Source organism: Anser cygnoides, chromosome 9 (genome assembly GCF_040182565.1).
Source record: "Anser cygnoides isolate HZ-2024a breed goose chromosome 9, Taihu_goose_T2T_genome, whole genome shotgun sequence".
Classification (NCBI taxonomy): Eukaryota; Metazoa; Chordata; class Aves; order Anseriformes; family Anatidae; genus Anser; species Anser cygnoides.
In genome coordinates, this window is record NC_089881.1 from 18,107,497 (window position 1) to 18,122,731 (window position 15,235).

General features: G+C 43.7%; 1 protein-coding gene across 20 annotated transcripts in view; it reads left to right on the forward strand.

The window, feature by feature from the left end:
• The window catches only part of MCF2L2 (MCF.2 cell line derived transforming sequence-like 2), a 167,538-nt gene that overhangs the window by 46,596 nt on the left and 105,707 nt on the right, over nt 1-15,235 (forward strand). For 19 of the 20 annotated variants that reach the window (XM_067002231.1, XM_067002239.1, XM_067002230.1 and 16 more), the window contains 3 exons: nt 5,053-5,167; nt 13,226-13,316; nt 14,549-14,668. In XM_067002231.1, the coding sequence (XP_066858332.1) occupies nt 5,053-5,167; nt 13,226-13,316; nt 14,549-14,668 (326 nt within the window). The remainder of the gene's footprint in view (nt 1-5,052; nt 5,168-13,225; nt 13,317-14,548; nt 14,669-15,235) is intronic. The other variant, XM_067002229.1, reaches the window with a different exon arrangement.

Here is a 15,235-nt window from a genome sequence, read left to right on the forward strand (position 1 = left end):
ACTGAGAAGCTGCCTATTCTAACATGAACCAGTTTTTACTGAAGGATGGAGAGACACTGGTAAAATACTGTTCCTGTCCCACTGATAGACTAATAACCCACTGTACCAACCTGCTTTTGGAACTGCTCCTGCCTTCTCTCTTTTTATCTGCACCTTCACAACCTGTTCTTATCTCTAATTACTCTGTCAAAGAACCCAATCTGCCACATGCAGCAATAAAAGATCCTGTTACTAAATCACGAATTTATTAGACAAACTGTCACGAAGTGTGTTAGCAGAGATTCATTTTCTTTTTGTTCTGCTCTTCCTAAGTCAATGCACTTTAGTGCATTGGAGACTATATCTGAAAATGATAACTGACTGTGAAGCCAGCTTATTTAATTTCTGAAGCCTGGAGGGCATTTGGCCATCTGCTTCCTGCTTGAACTGAGCCTTTTGGAAAACCTGGCCTGACCCTGCTGAAAGGACAATTTGGAGATTGTGGAAAAACCTAAGCCCAGGAAGTGTGATTTAACTTTAATAAGAAATTCAGCATTCATATCCCTTAATCAACATGGAGAAACAAAATAAAAGCTATTCCAGAGCATGGAAAAAGCAAAACCTAACCAAGGCAGAGAAACTTCAGCCAAGGTATGACCAAACCCTTCATCTGTCTGACCCACAAGATGAACTGTGCTTGGCTCTGCTATGACTAAGGGAGCTCTCTGCATGTGGGCAGACACAAGCAGTTTGCCTGCACGTCAGCAAAATTTGAAAGAAAACTTTCCAATACTATCTGATGAGTTGGTGTCTGGGGCAGGCGGCAAGGCGTGTGCTGTAAAATTGCAGACAAACTTCTGGAACTTCTGCTGATAGCCTGGTTTTGTTTTCCCAAAGGATTCAGCATATTTGCTAATACCTGGTTAGATATTATTTTACAAGTCTAGCTGCTCGTGTTACAAAAAGAGCTGCTTGATGTGAGTGGGACTTGAATGCAGCACCTCAGCATCTAAACCATGGCTCTGTTTGGTGCTTGGGCAGGAAGCATAGGTGGATTAGAATGGGGAGTGGTTGACTTCCTAGGATCCCAACTGTGGCCAGGAATTTGGCCTGCAGTTGTAATTGCTTGGTGCTTTTACATCTGTCATACCAACATGCGTCTCCAGCTGTGTGAGCTCTCAGAATGCAGCACTCACACTTCATTTGTCAATCACACCCTTCACACTGCAAAGCAAAATTAAACTCTCTCTGCTACAGTATCCCATTAACCGTCATGCCTGTTCCCCTGAATAAGCGTTCCCCTGAAACGCTTCACCTGTTTTATGGCCACAACTGAATTCTGGCCCTGTTCGTAACAGCTAGCAAGAATGTACTGGCAGCTAGAAGATCTGTCACTGTGTCCTGTGATAAATTAATTTGTCTTAAGAACATGAAATATATCTGATAGCACCTCGTAGTTGTTCCTGTGTTGTGCCCCTGGGCCCTGGGGAACTGGCACACATGAGATTGAGCCAAGGTCCTATTGCCATGCCCTGCACTCCCCGGAGCTGTTTGTGCCATCTCTTCTGCTTTTCTTTCCCTTCCACATTCACTGTGTACTTCTGTCCTGTCACCTGGGCTCTTCCTGTCCCTTTGCCCTTAGGCCACAAGAGAAGAGGAAAAGCTGAGCAAGAAGCTGGGTTGGAAAATAAGGAAAGTGCTCTGGAAGAGGAGAGAAGGGGTGCTGGTTTTTTGAGTGGCAAACCTGGCAGGAAGTCAAGCAGACTGTAATCTTTTCCACTTCATCCTTGCCTTTTTCCAGGCAGCTCTGCCTCTTGTTTTTCCAACTTCTGCTGATGTCGTCTGCCTCAAGTGCTCTAAGTTGTTGGGTTTCACACACTTCTGTATGACCTGGAATGGGAGTTAACTGCTTACTGACAACCTACCTCAGACAGCACGTCAAGGCTTACAATCAGCATGTCCTTCCCCAAGCAAAGGTGGGCTGGGAATAGGGACCAACACGGACCTTTAATACGATGAATTTAGGCTGGATGTGAGGCAGGACGCTGGCTGTCTGCAGAGGATGAAAACAGAAAGGAGCTGGACCTCTAGCAGGAAACTGCTGGAGCTGATGGGTGGCATCGCGTTGTGTTTGCGGAGGCTGGGCGGGGAGCTCAGCTCTGCGTCAGGAGATGGCAGACGAAATCTGGGTGAGTTTCCTGTGCAGGCAAAGCTCAGGCTAGCTGTGACAGCAGCCTGGGTGTCACTGTGTGAGCAGCAGTGCCCCGTGGGCAGCTGCCAGAGGATGGCCTGGCTGCCCCGAGGCAGGGTCAGAAGCGAGCCTGGTGTGAGCGCAGCTGGAGGATAGCCCCGAGCCGCCTGTTCCTGCCAGCTGAGCCTCCAACTCTGATGGCTGCTGCTTGCAAGAGCCACTGCCACCAGCTGCTCTTTCCCTGGCCTGGAGCCAGCGTTTGGGGCTGCCAGAAGGTGCTGGAGGTGGCTGAGAGCTCGAAGAGTGCTGCAGGGTGGCATCTAATGGAGCCTGGAGGAGCTGCAAGCCGGCGAGGCAGAGGCCTGCGCGTTGCGTGAAGACAGCTGCCAGGCCTGGCTAGGCTCATGATCTCTCTCTTTCAGTGTATCTTTCTTTCTCCTCTAGACTGCACTGAACTCAAGTCATTACACCTCGCTCCTCCCCATGCAGCCCTTTAGCTCAGCTTGTGCCTCTCGTTGCTTTGGCTTTCCATCAAGCAACTTTGCTCCTGGCAGTCCTTGGCCCCTTTATCTTGCTGCACAGACACCGCTGAATAGAGCGGACGTGCCCTGGCTAGCCGTAATGTAACTCTCCTCAGCTTTGTTCCCTGTTCTCGTCTCACTCTGCTCAGCACTCCTTTTCAGTCTCCCTCCTCCTGCCTTTACTTTCTACTTATGTCTTTTTTTTTTCTTAACCTTGTTCTGATTTTTTTTTTCTTTTCTTTTGTCCTTCACTGGAGCTGTTGGAGCTTGTTCTGTCCTTGTCTGCCTTACTTAGAATGAATTGTAAAATTTTCTGGTCAGCAAATAGTCTTTTTTTTTTTTTTTTTTTCCCACTAGTGATGCCTGGGAGCATGGGCTTTAGGCACAATCCCAGCAGGGTCAGTGACTATACAGAGAGTCTTTGGGGTGAAATTCTGTGCACTTCAACCTGATGTCTGTGGAACTGACTGAAGGCTGTCCCTCTTGGTATTTAGTTTGTGCCCTCTGCCCTGCCAAGGCATTGAGGAGCCAGTCAGAGTATTTCAAGGATTGGAAGAAATCTTGTGACAACTCCCTAGAAGGTAAGGGTGATGGCTCAGGGGAAGAGATGGGGCTGCAACTTGTCAGTTCACATTCTGCAAAAATTTGCATACTGCAGCAAATTTTGGTTTAGTATCAGGGAAAAAAAATGGCATTAACATGTAGATGCATGGAACTGCTCTTGTAAAGAGGAGAGAGCTTTCTAGACACCCTGGGTATATAAGTAGCTTCCACTCTATACCTTAACATCCACTCTTGTTACCTTGCTAAATAGATGGACACATGGATAACGGGTACGGATTGTTTTCCCTTGTAACCCAACTACCGCTACAGGTTCAGATATGGACATGAACAACACGTTCCTAACATTTGCATTATTACTTGCCACCCAACACTTCCAGCATTCCTTTTTTCTCCCTGTCATAATATTTAACAATTTTGCTTCACAAATCTCCATCGAACTTCACCCTGATTTCATAGTATTGCAGGAACTGTGAGTTTCTTTTTTTTTTTTTTAATTTGAAATACAAGATTTCTGTATTCAAGAGCCTCTTGAGCATTCTTCTGTTTTAGTAGTAGCATAAGTTCTACCTCCATCTCAGGGAATGAGGAGGAGCCCGAGAGCTGTTAATCCAGCCTTTTAGTCAAATGCTCAGTCTGAAGCTGCTCCTGTGTGTTCTGCTAGGTTTGTTGCCAGGGGTGAAGGGAAGAAGGCAGCTTTCTGTCTGCCTGCATCCATTCCTTGAGTGGCTTCTTATAGGGGATCCTGTGACAAAAGTACACACCCACATACTTACAGTGCCTCATCAGTCTGCCTTATCTAATTCAGCAAAAAGAGGCCAGAGGAAGAGGAACACATACATGAATGTGGATGTAACAGAAAGAGAAGATAAAAGGGAAACAAAGGATGAGAAGTGCCATATGAAACTTGTAGATTAGACAAATCTTGACTTTGACTGCAGGTAAACTATCAGGTGCTTAGAGGAGAACATCTAGGGGAATCTTTATCTTGTCCTCCACAGGCAAATATTGCTGCTTTAACCCAGAATAGTCCAGGTAGCTACATCTCCCACATGTAAAGAATGTCTTCACGTTTCTGAAGTATGTGAATGGGAAAGCGTGGTGCCCAGGAACCACGTATTAAATACCTGGTAGTGCACTGAATGCTGCAAGAGACAGAGCAGGCAAGCATCCCGTTTGTGTTCCTGGCTGTTGCTGCTCACGTCCAGAAGATGTCACTAAGTATCTGTAACAAACCATCCTGACTGGGTGCTGGCCCCAGTTCCTGGTCTCCAGGCTACAGCAAACGGTCTGGGCCAGGGGGAAGTCTGGCTAGATTGGCCTGACAGCGTGTTGCACATCACTGCTGCTGGCAGGTAGCGTAGCTGGAGTGCCCCGAGGTCAATATGTCAGACACCATTTGCCTTCATCCCAGGCCAATGTGGAGGCCATGGCTCTGCTCAGAATTTGAAATCAATTCAGTGCATTGGGGTAATGAAGCTACAGTGAGTTAGAACGTGAAATGGGAAGATCATAGAATCATAGAATGGTTTGGGTTGGAAAGGGCCTTAAAGATCATCTAGTGCCAACCCCTCTGCCATAGGCAAGGAGAACTTCCACCAGACCAGGTTGCCCAAAGCCCCATCCACCCTGGCGCTGAACGCTTCCAGATGATTGTAGAGCTCCTTTATCCCATGTATACAGGTTATGTGTGCTTTTCAACGAAGGATATACCAGTGTTTCCCATTCAACTGAATATTGACCAGTCTGTCCCAAGGTATAAAACCACCCTCTAATCTATTTACAACCTTTCTTTCGCAGGAGGAAGAGGGAAGGATGGAGCACCCATTATTACCTTCCCAGAATTTGCAGGATTCAGTGACATACCCGATGAGGATTTTCTGAACGTGGTCACATATCTAACCAGCATTCCCAGGTGAGCCTAAGTATAAATGTCTGTTTATTTCCATCAGACCCTTGCTTCCTCAGTGGCTCACTGCTTTTAGCGGTGCTACCTAGATGTACCAGAGATTCTGCATCCATCCAGTTGGTATGAAACTTTCTTATGTGTAGAGAGCCCAAGGTACCACTTGCATCATTTGCATGGGAAAGAAGAAGAAAGCTTCACACAGGACAGGTTTTCAGGGTTTTAACTAGACGGGAGAGGTGTGTAGATCTGTAGAGTGACAGTAAAGGGAGCAGATCAAAAGGGAGCTAAGATGGGCTATTTGTGATAACTCTCAGGGGCACTGGATATAACAAGTGGAGAGTTGCATCTATTTCTAACACTTCCCAGGAAGCATACCAAGCTCTGACTGGACAGACTAGCTTTGCTTGAACAGTTATTAATACCTAATCTTAGTGGAAATGTATTTTGTTAATTTTGTCTTTGTGAGAATCCCTTTCCCTCTGCCCCAAGAGGAAAGTGAAAAAATTGTCATATCAATGTACTGTTTATTTCATGATGCCCCACAAACCAGATCTTTCCAGGGCTGGAACTGCATAGGACATATAGGCAGATGAGGGAAGTCATAAGTGCAAACATCATGCTCTAAGCTCACCAGAAGTCAGACAGACCAGACTCAAGAAAGCTGGTAAACTTCTTAGGACTGAGGATCTGTGACCTTGTAATTGGCTTATTAGGGGATGTGTCACACAAGCTGAGGGCAGTGTGTGGGTTGTGTCCTCAGGAACAGACAAACTAAGAAGATCCACGCAGTCTGGGGTTGGAACAAGCATTTGCCACGGTGCTGTTGAGGTCAGCAGTGCAGTGAGAACACATACCAGCCTTCCTGTTATGAGTTGTGCATTATAGATTATCAAATGCGATTTGCATGTTATCAGGAAAGCTGTTATCAGGAAGACTATAACTTTGTAAACCGAATATCATCTTATGCTTTTTGCTTCTAAGGTCATTTAAAGTCAGTAAAAAGACTCCTCTTTGTCTTCTGTGATAGCTGAACTGTGTCCTCTGCTCACTGCCCCTAGATAAACATCTGGTGAATTGCATTCCATACTCTGATTTTTGTGTCTTCTCCTTGAGGTCTAAGCAGCAGCCTGAGGAAGGAAGATACCAAACAAAGCCTTAGTATCTAAGCTTTGTCTGTTGCTGCATTGTAAAAAGAGGGGCAACAGGGTTCTTGGATGTCTGAAAAGAAAAGCAGCAACAGTGTAAAAGGCTGATGCAGTTGGCTAGGCTGGGGGAAGTGTAGGATCCTGGGCTGTATACACTGTAGACTAGCCTTACCTCTGGGAAATGTTACAGTACAGTTATTTTTGTACTGTTTTTAAGAAACTGTTTTAAGGAATGAAAAATAAGAGAGAGATTGCTCTCGTGGAACAGCCACCAGCAAGTCACTAAAGCAGGGTGGGAAAGAGAGGTGAGTGCCTTGTTGACAGCGTTCTGGCAAGCACATTGTGCTTTCTGGTGCTTTGTTTACTGGGAGATTGCTCTACAGCTAGGATGTTTCCCTGCTGTTTGCCTGCAGCTGTGTAAGTGGAGTGAAACAAACTCACTTCCACTGCTCTGAGGAAATAGGCTATGGTATGGCTGCTGAATTACTTTCTGTTTATCCAAAAAGAGCTTAATATTTTTTCAGTCCCCTGATCCTGTCTCTGGACCATGGCTGTTTGTGCTAGTTAGAAGTACAGCAGCGATTTATTATTTCCTGTGGTCTCATGTATAAAGGTGCTTAGAGGATAACGAGGGGAAAACGTGCCTCCTTCAAGTTTAGGTAAGAAGTTTTCCAGCTCCACCTACATGTATTCCCCATATGGAGTTGCCAAAGCAAGCTGAGAGAAACCACACACTGTGAGTTTAACGGCTTCATTGTTTCCCTCTGCTCTGTAGGGCCTTTGTTCTGGAAGGAGAAACTCTTCTGTATTTCTTCACTAGCTTCAGGACTGGGAGGATGACCAGCTTCAGGGTTAATAAAATAGCAATAATAGCTGAGATAAGCACAAAGCTAGTTTGCCGATTCTTTGTATTTGGTATGCTGGTGGGTGATTCAAGGTAATGTTGGAGAAATACTTTGATTCTTCAGCCTCTTCTCCTGAGGGACGCCAGAGCAATGAACAATGAGTGACGAATCAAATCTCATAATTTAGTAAGTCATGACAGCTCTGATATGCCAGTTTTCCAGAAGATGAGGTATGTGTAAGTAGTATCTTACGCTACAGACAAGTTCGCCAAAGCTCATATTGAGGAAATTGATTGTTCAGCTTGATTTAAACAACCTGTTCAAGGCCAGTGACAGGCTGGAATTTGAACCTACATTTACTGCATACCAGCACATTGGTTTGACTCTTAGTTTCAATCATAGATCTCGCCATCAAGATACGAGTTATCCAAGGATTTTTCTAGAATTTGTTGCAGTGCTTTTAGAGACATTGACTCTGCACTTCTTGAATTGCTATGAAACTTGCCAACCTTGGTGTAGAAGTTGAGGGACAAAGGTATTAACTTAGAAGGAGAAGAACCTGAGCGATGAGCTTTGGTTGTGATTTATGACATAATTATATGAAGTAAAATCTTTGTTTGCGTAAGTAGTGCATCTGTTTGGGTGCAGCAGATCTTTGTTAATCTGCTGTCGGTTGATCCTTGCAAAGAGAGTGTATCCTTCCTACATCTCAGCAAGCAGTAAAGGGACTGCGTTTGTTATTTTTTTCAGTACTACTGTACAGTGTGTACTATGATAGCTTTCCAGTTACTTGCTGCTAGTAGTTCACGTTTTATTTTATTCTCAAGGAGAATGTGTAAGTATCAAAGGGACTAAGAGAAAAAAATAATCTCCAACTCTTGTGGAGTTACAAGGGATATGGCCATGAATCAGGTAAGATGAAGTATCATTTGAAAAGCAGTTCACCCAGTTTAGCATAGAAAATACTTTTGTTCATAGCTCAGTGAACCAGAGAAATCGGTGTAATTTTTCAGACAAATGTAGGGAGAACATCTGTCCTTTGTAGTGTTTGTTTCTGTGTATCCTGCAGAATAAAGTTTGTGCTCGTTGTGCAGATAAGGTCTGTGATCGCAGATGACATCATTCAGCAAGTTAGTAACTTTCTAAGTCCCTCTGGAATAACTGGTCTTCTGTGCCCATATGACAAAACATTGAAGACACAGGTAGATAACAAGTGTTGTTATTTAGATGCACTGGCATTATCTCATCTTTGAAGCTACCAGGCAAATGTGCTTTATCAGCTGTGGTGTAGCACAGTACTGTGGGGTGGGCTGTAAGCAACCCCTGCACTTTTGTGTTTTAAAACATGAACTGCTTTCCAAGGCAGAAGTTCAGCCCAGTAAGACTTCCATAATCTGGTTAATTTTCCATCTGCTTCAACACCTGGTCATGAGAGTGCCCCACAAAACGGACCTACATACATAGACATGCCCAAACATTAGTTAGCGTGATATTTGCAAATGCATTCCTCTGCGCGTGCATGCTTACAATAGATAGCTGCAGAAAGCCCTTTTTTGCTCACTTTATTCCACAGCCAGAATTCCCTTCTCTTTCAACTGACATGGACAAACTACTTTGGTGAACAGGTGCCCTTTTCTTCCTAAAGAGGTCAACAAATTCAGAGTCTCCTGGCCTCCTCAAATCAGTGTTCAAGGGCTAACCTGAATTGAGAGCTGAGGATGGAGCTCTGACTGCACACATTTCATTGAGGGAGAGGGAATTTGCCTGCTAGCCATGTCTAGGCAAGAATCAGACTTGGAAGCAAGCTTGATGTTTATCTGCTGTGCCTGATTCTCTTCAAATCCCTCTGTTCAGAGAACTGGAGAAATCCCTATGCACGTCCGTAACAAGGGTAGAGATATTACAGTACTGATAAAACACTGATTGTGTGCTTGTTTTCAAATGAACTTCCTTCCTCTGGACGCACACATGCGAGTGGGGCTTCTCAGCTGTACATCTGCTTGCACCGATGCGGTCATTTTGGCCAGGCCTCTTCCCATGGCTGTTTGCCTGTGCACATCCCGTAGTGCCAAATGACATTCAGACCTCGGAATGGCCTTTCCTTTTGGTATGCTGACTGAAATAGGATCACTTGCTGACACTCTTTCTGTTTCCCTGGCTAAATTTAGGTCTTAAATCAGCCCTGTCTAGTCATTAAAAAAAAAATAAATAAAAAGACATACAGATACCGTTGGCTTAGCTCAGTGAAGACAGTTGATACCATCCTGAAAGTCGGGATGAAATGTGGGGAATAACGTTACAGAAGCTCAGGTCTAGCTTTGTGCCAGGGTTGCAGGCCCATTTTCTGTTGTCCAAAAGTAGCTCTCATGTTAAGATCCTCTTCGTGTTGCATCCGTCAGCCCATAGCAGTCAAGATTTACAAAGGTGTATCTGTGAATGGTATTTTTACTGCTTGCCTTTGCCTAGTCTGCCAGCATGATTTTGAGTGATGTAACCAGTCCCTCACTTTTCTTTAGTGATCTGCTCAGCCGCATTGCTTTTTAGCAACGTGGTTTTCTCACCTTCTCTTTCTGCTCTTCCTCCTTCAGATTGTATTATTTTAAAAGTTTTTTATTCTCCATTTTTCACCCATTTCATCTCAGACAGTGCACTAAGTTCAGTGTTGTAAGTAATACGTACTGTAATAGCTGCCAGAATTGTTTGCTTCATGGTCTGGTTCTCATTTTACCTGAACAAATCTCTCAAATCTCCTGCCTTAGCCTGCTCTTCATACTCATGCTCAGCTAGGATTGTGTCTGCACTGTTCGTGTAATGTATTCTGTGCATTCTGACCTGGGTTTTCCCCTTCAGCTCCATGGGCCGAGCCCAGCTGGTTGGCAGGCTTGGTCTTTGCCAGCAGCCGGGGTTACTCTGCTTGGTCTCCATGGAAGAGAAATGCGGGCAGCAGCCCACCACGGCGGGGCTGCACACTAACTGCTCTCCTTTGCTCTTTTCTCTATTTCAATCCAAGTATAACTCCAGTATATCAGTATCCGTTTCATCTTTCCTTTCCCCAGTCTATCTCTTTAACTGGCCTGCGAAGCCGTGTGATTTGCGGTGGCAACTGATGAGCAATGTTTCTATTCCCATATGTGCGTTATTCCCAGCCCTCCCCCGTGACTGTTCTCGCCAAGCCCAATTTCATGAGAAAATTCCTTTGCTGCTTCTCTCTTGTATTTTCTTGTCTGAATCTATATTTCATAAGCCCTCGTTCATATTATCTATGAATTTAATTTTTGTTACTGCATCTGATGCCTGGATGCGTTTGTGCTGCTACAACCCCCTGTGGCAGAAGAACATTTGAAAAAAATTAACCGCTAGGTCATGCAGATGTACTTGAGAAAACAGGGGAGGTCTTTCTTTTCAGCGATTTCTTCTCTACATGTTTGAGGGACTTTTAAAGACGGGACTTAAGAGTTAGTTCTGAAGCACAGAGGCAAGTTTTGCTTGGCACAACCACTTTTGTGTTTGTTTAAATCACGGTTGTACTTGTTGCCTTTGGCAGATGCTGTCATGTCAGTTACTTCCTTTGCAGCTCGCTTACCAAGGTGTGATTGTAAGGGTCTGATTCTGGACTCCTTTAGGCCTCCAGTCCTCCATGTGCACTCCTTTTAGAGAGCCTTTAGTCAGCCTCTCAGGCAGATGGGCAAAACAGGGCAATTTCTATGTGCAGGCAGCTTGTGTGAATGTGGTGCTTATGGATAGAATTACTTGCGGCTTAGCTACATCATAAATTTTACAAAGAACAGCTTTTTCTCATATTTATTAATTTGATATTAGGTGTATAATATTTTTCTTTAGACCAACATCAGCATTTTGTTAACTTCAGCTAAACATGCCTACCTATTTGGTCATTTTATTATAAATTGCTGGTTTTAATGGAGTTGCATCAGATTTGAACTTGATTTGTGTATCCAGTTATTGTCTGAGTGATATTCAACAGCTGCAAATTGATTCTGTGACTCTGAGCTATGAAGACCTAATTGGATGCTGATTGCAATGATACATTCTCTGTTTCTTTAGAGCAGAGGTCGTATTTTGGTGAGCCATGTGATTGATTCAAAATTGTCCTCTTACATTCCCATTCCCCTCCTGCTTTAACACGGTTCACAAAAATTGGCATGGCTGTCAAAACTATATCAAGCCTAGTAAAGAGACAGCTTTTTCCAAGGTCATCTAAACCTGTAGCTGTTGAAAAGAGAATTACCTTGACTTAATTCCCCCTCTCTATTTAACTTTGTTCTAAATAACAGAACAGATAGAATAACACACTCTATGTAACGTGAATTTTGAACTGTAACGTTGTTCTCTCGGAATAACTGGTTAAGATTCGCCTTTTTAGAATTTGGCTCTGGTTAACCAGATAGTTAGATCAGTATCAGTATTCCTTATAAGAGCAAAGAAACTTATGTGGGGCATGCATCTTGTGATCAGCCGTTTCTGCAGGCGTTTCATGAACTGCTGGTGGAAAGGCTAAAGAGTTTGTGCCTCAACAGGAGGCCAGGGAGCGTGCTGGGACTGTTCTGTGAAGCTCTGGATTGTGACAAACGTCAGTGTTACCGGTATTGAATATTTGAAAACTTTTTTTCTGGATTAGTCTGTACTGGTGGATAGGTTGTAGGAGAGTTTTCAAGTATTTATGAGTACGATCCTGTCTTTAACAAGCCAAATTTCTGTGGACTCGACGGTCAGACAGCAGTCAGCGTTGACTGAATGGTCTTCTGTTCTCTAGGCCACGAGGCTGGGTGTTTCTATCTGACAGCTTCTCCATGGCTTTTCTGCCTTATGGGATGGTAGTTACTTGGAGGATTGGTGGCTGTAGCTGCCAGGTTCATCTTCAGTAAAGGGAGAAACTGGGGCTGTTGTTGCTGGGGCAGGGATTGGCAGAGCACCGTGACCAGGGGGATGCAGCTCTGATGCCGAGGATCGGGGATTCACACCACCCCAGCCTTTTGCCTGGAGTGGGGTGATATGCCAGCAGGTATTAAATGGGAATGAAGAACCGAAAAACCTTCTTCCCCTTTCCCATCTCCCTTCTTTTCTTTCCTAAATGCATTTGCACCCTACAATCTCTTGCACATGTATTACATGAACAAAGGAGGAAAATGACATATTGCTTTGTGCTCCTTTCGATTTCCCAAACTCTTGGCAAGTTTACCCCAACCTTCTCTGTTTTCACCTGAGGCTTTCAATCCCCTTGCTTTAAAGAGTTTGCTAAACATTTGAGATATATCCAGAATTCCTGGCACCCTGTCTATGGTGCAGCAACATCAACTGTCAAGGCAGAGGGAAAATGCCTGACCTCCTTCTACGTGTCTCCATTAGGCAGGAGAGGAAGCACAGAGATGCTTCCTGGTGTTCTGGGCGCTGAAGGTGATTTGCCTGGGCCTTTCATGCTCACTAGTCTTCCAAAGCAATTTTTGGTCTCAGTCAGCAGATGCAGTTTAATAAAAAAAATCAATGCAGATTTGTGGGTAGTTTAAGAAACCCACAGGTTTAGATTTTTGTAACTAGTTTCTCACACCCTTCCTGTAACAATCTGCAATATGCAAAATTTCTTTGGTGCCTTCCTTTGAATCTTTTTTCCAAAGATCTGCAGCAAATATATAGCATGCTGTTTTTTTTTTTTTTTATATATATATGATGGCTGAAGGGGGTGTCTAATAACTTGCATTAATTTGGAGAAAAAGCAAGGTTTGAGATCTTTGCCTTCAGTCTAGCACAATGTAATCTGTGATCTTGAATTATTTGTATCACCTAGATTTGGCAACAAAGTAGCATAGCAGCTGAGAGATTTAGCAAATAAAATATTCATGTTTTGTGTAAGCTGGTAGCCTTACGCTAGGAAGAGAAAAATTCCTGGCTTTTGTGTTAATGTGAATTTCTGCCAAATATTCATTCTTTCTGCTGTACATTGCACTTTTGTAATGGGCTTAAAGGGTGATCCGATGGAGGCTGAGTTTTGCTGCTGTACACTTCATTGGGATGGGAGTATCTTCATGTAACCCAGCATATTTATTTAATCTGTTTTGCAGTCTGGAGGCTGCCAGCATCGGGTTCATCATCATCATCGATAGACGACGGGACAAATGGAGTGCAGTCAAGGCATCCCTGACACGGATAGCAGTAAGTACATGCCTTTGTTATCTACCTTCTAGAAATTAAAATTATCTGCTGAACCTTCAGCACAGGATACAGTCACATGTACTGATTTTTAGTTTCTATTTTTTGGCTATGGATGCAGATTCTCTCCTGTCCCGAAGCTCATGAGTTTTAAATAGGAGAGAAAGGAACTGCAGTAACAGAAAATGCAGCCTTGTTTACTGCTGAATTTAGGACAAATTCCTCATGTGCTGGTTGACTGCAGTATGAATTCTAGTCATATGAAGTTGTTTCCAGAAGAATCTAACAGAGAATCCCTTCTGTGCATTGAGGGGTGACTACGTGGCTTGTCTGTGAAAGAAACAGATCCCAGTGGATTTGTTTGTGTGGTAGCAAGTGATCTCTGTCAGAAACTATTAATAGCTCATTGTATCTCATCTGTGAAAGTGAGAGTTAAGACACTTTTTCAGTACTAATAAAAGCAGCTGTTTTTATACATCTTTTACTTAGAACATGTGGTGTATGAGGAGCAAGTGCTTAGACACAGAGGTTTAGGATGAAGGGATGACCAAGGTTACTTTAAATTACTTCAAGAGTTTTAGACAATTGTTTTTCATTCTTAGTTCTCTTTAGCTACCGTCTTCTTGTTCTTCTTTTAATGCTGATGAGCACAGAGGAGAGGAGTGTGTGAGAGGTGTAGGCTAGGTGTTGCAGGCAGGACTATGACTGCTGAATGTGTTGAGTGCCTGTATGTAGGAAAAACAAGCGAGGTTAAAAAGATTAAAATCTTTCCAGAGTGAGAAGGTAGGTCAGTCTGGGAAATTCATTTGTGCCACCTGCTTCTTTCACCAAGTCCAACATGGGTAGCCAGTTTTTGTAGTTTAAAAAAAAAAAAAAAGGCAGGGGGGTGTGGGGAGACCTAAGGTGTGTTAGTGCAAAGGAGGCTTGCTGTGCTTCAGACCTGAGAGGAGGAAGGGTAAAGGTAATAGTGCAGGAACTTCGGAGGTCTGTGCTAAATCCCTTCCAGAAAGCAATATATGGCTGGGCAGTAAAATCCATGGGCTGGTATTTCCATTGGCTTTGGATACTGACATTGGAGTTGTGCTGAATGGACAGCTGATATCATTAGCAGCTGGACTGGCCAAGTTTCAATGTCCTCCCTGGTTTACCCCCTTTAGCAAACACTTGGCTGAAAATTGCCTTGGCCTCCCTGCAAGGCAGAGTTTTGCCTTCTAATAATTTTATGTTTTTTGCAGGGAGCATTTCCAGGAAACCTGCAGCTGGTGTTTGTCCTGCGACCCTCCCGCTTTATCCAAAGGACAATCGCTGACATTGGCATTAAACTCTATCGCGATGACTTTAAAATGAAGGTACCGGTAAGCATGCATTTTTTTTGTCCATGTGTTCTTATCTCCATGCCTGCAGTTCTTAGGCGTCAGCAATTTCTCATGACCCAGTAATTAAAATTTGATTACAAGTGGCAATTGGGGCTGTGATCTGGGTCTGTGTGGTATATACAAGATCAACAAAACCTAAACTGAAAACAGAATGAGATCAAACAAGCTTTGAGAGGCACGTAGGCACATTTACAACTAACTCCATTATCTGGATCAGATAAATTATTTTTTATTTCATTCCAGTGATAGAAATATACAGGGAAAGAGCAGAACCTATTTGTATGTGTAGCAATGGTTTGTTTAAATTGTGTTTGTGGGATTTTCTACTATCAGTTGCAGGAATGCCAAAGGGTTAATTACTGATGAATGCCTCACAGGACTTTAATGGACTGGTTCCCATGTGAAGGATCAGTCCAGCTACAAAATGTGACTCAGGTTAAGTAGTGACATCTTAACTTGGTGGAGCTGTTCCCCTGATGTAGGCAGAGGTAGATCTCACTCCAGTGACAAAAGTAAGTGGTTAGCACTACAGAGAAGTGAAAGGCT